This window comes from Poecilia reticulata, unplaced genomic scaffold (genome assembly GCF_000633615.1).
Source record: "Poecilia reticulata strain Guanapo unplaced genomic scaffold, Guppy_female_1.0+MT scaffold_190, whole genome shotgun sequence".
Lineage (NCBI taxonomy): Eukaryota > Metazoa > Chordata > Actinopteri > Cyprinodontiformes > Poeciliidae > Poecilia > Poecilia reticulata.
In genome coordinates this window covers 526,433-535,506 of record NW_007615019.1, presented here as the reverse complement: position 1 = coordinate 535,506, position 9,074 = coordinate 526,433, and the positions used below count along the sequence as shown (strand labels likewise).

Below are 9,074 nucleotides of genomic sequence, written 5' to 3'. Positions count from 1 at the left end.
TGGTCCTGGTCCTGGTTCTGGTTCTGATCTTGGTCCTGGTCCTGGTTCTGGTCCTGATTGTGATCTGTTTCGGTTTCTGTCTCTGGGTCGCCTGCTGGTCCCGGGATGCTTTCTGCCTCCAGCTCCAGAACCGGGTCCTGGTCTGACCCATTTGGAGCTGCTGGTTCTGGTTCCGCTGGGTTCAGGGGTTCTGGTTGGGAGGTGATGGACTCCTTCCTCCCCAGTCCTGGAAACACAGAGACACACGGATGAAGGCCCAGTTGGTTCTGGTTCTGGTTCTGCTGCAGGGTTTCCCCCAGTGAAGCTGTGGGCTCCACCATGTTTGGCATGAAGGGGTTAAATTGACAGGAAATGGTTAATCCATCAGTGTAATTATACGTTAAGGAAAACATCTCCATGTTTAAACCCACAACTATATTTGTTGTTTAAAAACAGCAAATCAAAAAATACAATTAAAATGAATATCAATTATTTGCACTTGTGTTTAATCCAGATTAAGTCGGCGGCTCCATGGGGCCCCCAGGGCTTCAGGGGCCATAAATTGGTCTGCTCTCCAGCTTTAAATGCATAGCTATGAACTTATCTTTTACGAAGAAATTTGCTCCGCCAGTGAAATGATCAGAGCAACAGAGATGCTTTCAAAACGGATTAAATTAGTTTAAAAAAACAACAACAAAAAAACTACTTTTTTTTAATTATTCATTTTTCTAAAATCAAAACCAAGCAATGCTTGGCCTGGCAGGGGGGCTAGTGAAGCATGGCGGGCTGCCAGGCTTATAAAGCACTGGGGGAAAGCCTGTCTCTACTGAGACGTTCTGCAGACAGAAACCTAGATCATCAGTTCCTGAAGGATCTACTGACAGGCTGAATCCTGAACAGACAGTAAATACAGTTCGTACCAGCAGGCATCAGGACCAGCGCCTGCAAGATGTCCGACAACGACACGATGCCAATGATGTGAGACTCATCGTCAACCACGACCAGCCTGTGGACCTGCAAACACAAAGACTCAAAATCAACTAGATTTGGGCCTTTGAAGCACCTTTTACAGTAAAAACCTTGAAACTTGTTGACACCTTCTGTATCCTGGTACCTCAGCCTTCACGATCCGGTCCACGATGGTCTCCAGTGTTTCCAGCTTGTTGCACTTCATGACGCCTTCAAAGTACTGCGATCTGTGTCTTAGAGCCTGGGTGACCGTCACATCCAGATTGTTGTAAGTCTTCTCAGCTGCCAGGTTCTGCACAAGCACCGCAGTCCATCCATCAGAAATCTGACAACTTCTCCAGAACCAGTGGAGGACGGAAATACTCACAATCACGTCAAACTTGGAGTAGATGTCCACCACCTTCCCTGCAGGCAGACAGGATCCCAGCTCATCAGAATCTCTCAGAAATCTACTCTTAACAGGACGACGGAAACAGCTGCTTACCGCTGTGATCCACAACGGGCAGCGCAGAGACCCGGCGCTGTGTGAACACAGACAGGGCCATGATGAGCGGCGTGTCGGGGTGGATGTAGGCAATGTTGGAGTACGTTCCCACTCCAAGTTCCTCCAGTGTCTGCTTCATGAAGGCTGGCATGTGCATCTCACACACCTGAGGCAGGAGGGGGTACAGGTCAGGAGACAAGGAGTAAAGTCAATCTCCACAAGAGAGGAAGACGTAGTTGGAGACAAAGAGGCACAGCAAAGTTTCCCCCAGAAAACCTGCTAATCAGTCATTCATCCTGTTGTGTTTTTCAATTAAAAATGTTTAAAGTTGACAGGAAATTTGAAAATATCACTTGATAATCATGTGTTACACTTTAACGCCAACAATAAAGTCTTAACAAATGCAAACATTTTAAAAACACTTAGGTAAATAAGCAATGCTAAGCCTGGTGGGGGCACAAGTAAAGTCTGGTGGCCTGCCAGGCTTATGAAACACTGAGGGAAACCGTGCTGTTAGCAAGGTGTGGTGTAGACAAAACGGTGCTGTGTAGCAGAGGAAGAGCTGCAGAACTTAGAGGAACTCTGGTGGAACCTTCTGAAACTGGAGGCTGACCAGTAGAACCAGGAAGGCTAACTGGAAGCACTGAAGACAGAACAACCAAGCAGCAGCGCTGCAGTGAGTTGGTATCCAAGAGAACCGACTCTCTGCTAACTGAACCTTAACAGTAGCCTGTTCAGAACCTTCCTACATATGGAGGCAGAGGGTGGTGCCTAGTGAGGTCAGCAGCTAGACGGGCATTTGTGTTTACAGAATCAACAGTTTCACAACATGCCCTGCAGGTGTCGCCCAAGAGTCTGACCCTGAAAGCCTCTTTCATCGTCTCTCTGAACGTCTTGGGTAGAAAAGCTCTCACCCCCCTAACTCACTCCTCTAACTCGCCCCCAGACTCACAAAGAGCTGCAGGAACTTCAGGATCCGCTTGTGAGTCAGGATGTAGAGAGCGTTGCCGCTGATCGGATCGATGACAGGAAGCCGGTGGATCTTGTTCTTTATCAGGGAGTGAACCGCTTCGAACACACTGGGGGGGGAGAGAGAATCAGCCGCTGCTGCTCTGCCTTCAGGAGGAACTCTGGTCTGACCAGCGGTCCAGCAGAACCTCCATGTTCTCTGGATGACCTGGGGAATCTACCTGGCGTCAGGTGAGATGTGCACCAGAGGTTTGAAGGTCTCCTGCAGGTACAGCTCTGTGAACATGGAAGGCAAACGTTACTCTCAGGGCTTTTCCAGATGCTTCGGGTCGGTCGGCTCTTACCTCTCCACGTCTCGATCTTATGCTCCTCCAGCTCATAGATCTGCACCTGGACACACACACACCTGAGAGACACACCTGGAAAAAACACACTGAGACGGCAGCAATGATGCAGGGCAGAGGTTCACAGAGGTTCAGAGAGGTGGAGGGGTCAGAGGTCAAGTGACTCAGAGGTCAGCAGAACCCGTCTGGTTTCATGTTCCACAGAAACCTTCAGCAGTTTAACACCTGCAGCTCCAACAACCAATCAGAGCTCGATTTTCATGTGTCAAATAACCTGTTGCTATGACAACAAAACACCTGTTCAAACACAGAAATAGGTGTGTGTGTGTGTGTGTGTGTGTGTGTGTGTGTGTGTGTGTGTGTGTGTGTGTTACCATGGGGGATTTATAGTATCTGGTCAGGATGTTGATGAAGTCTGTGATGGTCAACATTCCTGGAACAAAAACCGCCTGTTACCATCGTCATCATCTTCATCAGGTGAGACATGCGTCAGGCTTTTATTGTGAAGGTTCAACAGGAAGCCAGGTACTCTTACCCACAAAGCTTTGCTTCTTGCTCTCCCACAGAGGAGCAGCTCTCACCCCGTTAGCCACCAGCGCGAAGAAGGCCTTCTTCACCTGCAACGACAACGCCCAACCAGAACCGGGCCGACCCAGAAGGGCCTACAGATCAGAACCGGGCCGACCCAGAATGGCCTACAGATCAGAACCGGGCCGACCCNGGCCTACAGATCAGAACCGGGCCGACCCAGAATGGCCTACAGATCAGAACCGGGCCGACCCAGAAGGGCCTACAGATCAGAACCGGGCCGACCCAGAAGTGCTGGGAGGTCTGGTATCTGAATCATGAGGCAGATTAAAACCAGGCTCAGTAATGAACACAGCTGCCGTTGCAACAGAACCCATCAGAACCCAACGTGGTTCTGGTCTCACCTGCAGCGTTGTGTCAAACACCACCAGTTTGGAGCTGGTGGGGACGATGTCGTAGCACTTGTGGCACTTCATGAAGCGCATGTAGATGTCTCTCTCCGACTCCTCGGACCCTGGACCACAGAACGGAATCACGGGTCAGAACCGATCCTGTTGCCCAGATTATCATTACTGGTGCCGTCCTTTCAACTGTCCAGTCAGCTGGTTCTGCTTCTGAGCCGTCTGTTGCCATGGCAACCTCCCACCTGGCTGCAGAACCTGCCGACCCGACGGAGAGTTGAGGGATTAGAGGAACCTTACCGGCATCTCCGGGGTCCGTCTGATCCGGCTGCTCCGACATGCCGCCAGGGACCTCCACCTGGACGGAAAACACAGACAGAGTGAGGCATCTTCCCAATAAACCATCTTTATGACTCTGCCTGCATCACTTCCTGCTACTCTGTTCATCCAAAGAGAAACTTTAAATCAGTGTTTCTCAACCTTTCTTGGGCCAGCGCCCCCCCTGTCCATTATCCAGGTCCCTTACCCCCTGCCGTCCTCTGAACGCCCCCCAGGGGGCGGTACTGCCCCCGTTGAGAAACTCTGCTTTAAATGTTGGCAGACCTCAGATCATCCCAGTAGAGCTGCAGTTGGTCTGAAGGAGCTACAGCTGGTTTGGTGGCGGAGGATCTTCTCTGGCGAGGAGACGCAGATTTTGTCTAAACGTCTATCGGCGTCTAATAAATTAATCCAAAGGTGGTTTTTGGCATAATCCGGGTTGTGAGCAGCTCAAGATGGCAAGTAGTAGTGGAGGAAATTTGGAGGATGAGAATATGGATACAGGCTCTGGTCTGTGGTAGAAAGTAGAAGAGGGGGAGGAGGGAGAGATGAGGCTAAAAGGGAATAAATACTAGAAAAGATCTTTTGAGGATGAGGAAGAATCGGCTGAAATAAGGAAGAAAGCAATGATGGAAGAGTTTAAAGTTATATTAAAATTTAAGACGGGACAGGATATGTTTGGAGTGAGCCATGTTAGTTTGTCAAGTGGACTTAGAGCTATTGGAGATGGAGAACTAGCTAAAGTGTTAAGAGATGGAAGTCTGCTCATCATTTGTAAAATCCTGAAGAATAAAGCTCTAAAATTACAAATGGTGTAAAAAGGAAGTGCTGGAAAGGAAGGTTGTTGGGGACGAAAGAGGAGTAATATCAGAATCCCTGTAGGAGAAAGTTTGGAGGAGCTAAATAATCAAAGGAGGAGAAATTACAGGCATCAAACGACTGCAGGCTTTTAGGAATGGAGAGAAAATGGACAGTACGTCTGTACTACTGGATTTCAAAGATAAAACTCTGCCTGATAAAGTGATGATTGGATACATGAGCTTTAATGTAAGGCAGCATATCCCTCCACCGCTCAGGTGCTATAAACATGCAGCAAACGTGTGTAAAGGGAAACAGGTGGATGTGGAGGCGAACATCCTCATGGTGGGTGGAAATAATTAGACCCCTCAGATCTTCTGGTTCTGCTCTGCATCCCCAGAACCAGAACCAGACGAGGAGAAGCAGCATTCAGTTTCTATGCACCACAGATTTGGAACAAACTTCCAGAAAACTGTAAAACAGCTGAAACACTGGGTGCCTTTAAATCTCAACTTAAAACCCACCTGTTTAGAGTTGCTTATGGCTAAATTAGGGTTAGAGTGCGGGYTTTGATGTCTTCCATGTTTTTATGTCTTTAATGTTTTTAATTTTTTTTTTTTTTTTTTTTTTTACATATTTCTTTTATGTATGGGGAAGAAAGTGAAAAATGAGGGTGGAAAACGATGAAAATTAAAGTGGAATGGAAATGGAATGGAACCAGTTAAAGTCCGCGGGAGGGCAGACTCCTCTAACTATAAGTTAGTTAAATTCTGTGTGGGACGGCGGCGTCCTCTGGTAAGGGAGTTTGTTTTTTTTTTTATTTTTTATTTATTTTTTAATTTTCTCTCTTTCTCACTGTTTATTTCTGTTTTTGTTTTGGTTGTGTAAAGCACTTTGAAATGCCTTGCTGCTGAAATGTGCTATACAAATAAAATTTGATTGATTGATTGATTGATTGAAATAACCCTGTGAAATGTTGTGACTGGAGGAAATCATGCAGGATGCACAGTAAGGAAAGAGGCAGCTGAAGTTCAAAAAGTAAAAACTGAAAACAGAATTACTTATGCAGAAGCAGAGAAACAGGTGAAAAATACTGAAAACACTCCTACAATAACAAGTTATGACAGGAAGACAGTGGCAGACGATAATCAGGGTAACATCACGTTAGAAAAATTGACTCCTTTTCTTGCATATATCAGAAATTGCTCAAAACAAGCAAAAAATAAAAATCATAGTGAAAGCAGCTATTACATTTTTAAGGTCAAAGATTCATGATGAACTCCAACAGGTGAAGGATCATCTGACCTGAGGCGTCTCCAACCATCACATAATATCACAATGGAAACATCGCAGTCCAGCAGCAAATGGTCAGGAATTTAAAGGCTTCATTAATAATCTGAACCCAAAACCTGATCAAATATTCATTCAGGAATCGTGGCTCAAACATCATTACAGTTTAATATTCAGGATTATTCAGTTTTACGTAAAGACGGATTAACGGGGTGGTATATTGTGCTATATTCTTAAAGGAAAACATTACATTTATTCAGATGAAATACTGTCAGACCTGGAACTTTATGCTGTAGAAATTTATACAAATGATGGGAATATTAATTGTAAACAATTAGATAAATCTAAACTTGAAACAATCTTAAACACTGGGGAGGGAAATAGTTTGGTGTGGGGATTTTAATGCCCTTTATGGGGAGATCAGGATGATTATAATGGACTTTAGAGGAGAAAAGAAGAAAAAGATTTGGTCATTTTAAATAATGCTGAAGGCTTTATGAGGGGCAAAGACTCTGCTATTGATCTGGGGTCTCAGTCTGCTGCTGGTATATGGGGAGTGATCATTATCCATTTTTATCAATATAGGTATAGATACAGACCAAGACCAGGCAGAACCTGATGGGAGGTGGAAATTTGAGAAGGCAGATTGGGGTAAGTTTGGAAAATGTAGATTAAATGAATTAAACTCAGAAATGACCAAATGTATTATTAACTCAGCTAAAACATCTATTCAGTGGTATTAAAAAGAATATAGTTCCCTGGTTTACACCAGAATCTTCAATAGTAATTAAACAAAGAAATAAGGTTTTTAAAACACTTAAGAAAATAATTTGTTTCCAAAATCTAATAAATTATGAAAGAAAACAGGCGGAAGTCAGGAAAATGAAATATTGTGAATCTTTGAGGAAAAACTGCATTAGACAGAGTTTGGAATAATATTTAAAAAATGTCTGGGAATTCCAAAGAGTCTTTTTTCCCAATAATAAAAGATCGTGGAAATATTATAATAGATAATGAAAACAAAGCTGAGGTATTAGTGAAAGTATTTGCAAAAATACATAATACAGAAAATCTAAATGATAAAGAAAAAATAGGACGTGAAACTACTAAACAACAAAATATTGATTTAATTCATAATGATGAAGAATATGGTGATTTTATTAATATGAAATTTTCCTTTAAGAATTAAAGCTCTGAGGGATTCTAGTAAATCACCTCCTGGTAATGACCAAGTTACTTATAATATGTTAAATAATCTTAGTGATGTGAGTAAAGAAATATTATTGGATTGTATAATAAAACTTGGGAGGAAGGGACATGACCTGATAAATGGAAAGAAGCCATAATTATTCCTATTTGTAAACCTGGTAAAGATCCACATTCAGCTCAAAGTTACAGACCAGCAGCTGCAACATCATGTCTGGATAAAATGGTAAATAACAGGTTAATTTATTTCTTATAATCTAAGGAGAAGATTAAAACTTATCCATTTGGATTTAGAAAAGGCAGAAGTAGAATCGACCCAGCATCATGTCTGGATCATGAAACCAGATTAATAAAAGTCTTTTTGGATGGAAAAGGTTTATGAAAGTAGGACTGCTGATTAAATTAACATAAGGGGTCAAATATATAGGTGGATTAAAAATGTCTTAACTGGAAGAAATATTAGAGTTAAAACAGGAGGGGAAATAAGTTCAAAGTATCCAGTTGAAAATGGCGCTCCCCAAGGCAGTGTTATAAGTCCTGTTATTTATTATAATGATTAATGATGTTTTAGTAGTTTAGATAAATCTTTTGGTGTTTCATTATTAGCAGATGATGGCATCATTTGGAAAAGGGGAAAAAACACTGAATTTATAAACAGGAAAATACAGGAAGCCTTAAATAAGGTAGAAGTTTGGGCTTTAGATTCTCAGCATCTAAATCCAAGTTTGTTGTTTTCACAAATAGGAAGGTGAATATTAATGTGGATCTTAAATTATATGGGAATATTATAGAAAGAAAAGAGCAAATTAAATATTTGGGTATATGGTTTGATAAAAAACTCACATGGAAAATACATATAGATAAAATAGTGGGAAAAAGTAAAATAATTTAAATATTATGAAATGTCTGAGAGGCAGAGAGTGGGGAGCAGACAGGACAGCATTAAAAACAGTTTATATTGGACTAATTAGGTCAGTCTTTGACTATGGATGTATTTTATATAATTCAGCTTCAAGTAGTTTATTGGCAAAAATAGATAAAATACAATATCAGGCATTAAGACTTTGTGTAGCGATGAAATCAGCTCCAGGTTGAGATGGAGGAACAACAGGCTGGGTAAATATTAAAGGACATGATGAAGCTCATCCTCCATGTGTGACATTACTACCTGGTCAAGAAAAAGAAAAGAAGCAAATTAGTAGTTTTGGATGGATAATTTTAAATAAAGTAAAATATATTAGAATAGATAATGTTCTAGTTAGTCCTGTGGTTTTTATTCCATCATGGATTCTTGTTCAGGATGAAGTTGATTTAAAGTTATTGGAAAAAGGGAGACAATTAGGAAAAAAGGAAGTGGAGAGTTATATAAACAGAGAATATTCAGAATATATTCAAATATATACAGATGCCTCTAAAATGTTAAACAACCAAGTAGGTACAGTGGGGCAAAAAAGTATTTATTCAGCCACCAACTGTTCTCCCAGTTAAACAGATGAGAGGCCTGTAATGTTCATCATAGATATGAACCTCAACTATGAGACTAAAGGAGAAAAAACATCCAGAAAATCACATTTTCTGATTTTTAAAGAATTTATTTGCAAAATATGGTGGAAAATAAGTATTTGGTCAATAACAAAAGTTCATCTCAATACTTTGTTATATACCCTTTGTTGGCAATGACAGAGATCAAACGTTTTCTGTAAGTCTTCACAAGGTTCTCACACACTGTTGCTGGTATTTTGGCCCATTCCTCCATGCAGATCTTCTCTAGAGCTGTGATGTTCTGGG

General features: G+C 42.1%; 1 protein-coding gene across 4 annotated transcripts in view; it reads right to left on the bottom strand.

Annotated features, from left to right (window-relative positions):
- LOC103460160 (5'-AMP-activated protein kinase subunit gamma-2-like) overlaps positions 1 to 9,074 on the bottom strand; it is a 14,258-nt gene that overhangs the window by 871 nt on the left and 4,313 nt on the right. For all 4 annotated transcript variants that reach the window (XM_017303167.1, XM_008402198.2, XM_017303166.1 and 1 more), the window contains 12 exons: positions 3,975 to 4,032; positions 3,678 to 3,787; positions 3,281 to 3,362; positions 3,120 to 3,178; positions 2,746 to 2,791; positions 2,623 to 2,677; positions 2,385 to 2,511; positions 1,433 to 1,598; positions 1,316 to 1,353; positions 1,094 to 1,240; positions 900 to 993; positions 5 to 226 (listed from right to left, as the gene is read on the bottom strand). In XM_017303167.1, the coding sequence (XP_017158656.1) occupies positions 5 to 226; positions 900 to 993; positions 1,094 to 1,240; positions 1,316 to 1,353; positions 1,433 to 1,598; positions 2,385 to 2,511; positions 2,623 to 2,677; positions 2,746 to 2,791; positions 3,120 to 3,178; positions 3,281 to 3,362; positions 3,678 to 3,787; positions 3,975 to 4,014 (1,186 nt within the window). In that variant the 5' untranslated portion in view covers positions 4,015 to 4,032. The remainder of the gene's footprint in view (positions 1 to 4; positions 227 to 899; positions 994 to 1,093; positions 1,241 to 1,315; positions 1,354 to 1,432; positions 1,599 to 2,384; positions 2,512 to 2,622; positions 2,678 to 2,745; positions 2,792 to 3,119; positions 3,179 to 3,280; positions 3,363 to 3,677; positions 3,788 to 3,974; positions 4,033 to 9,074) is intronic.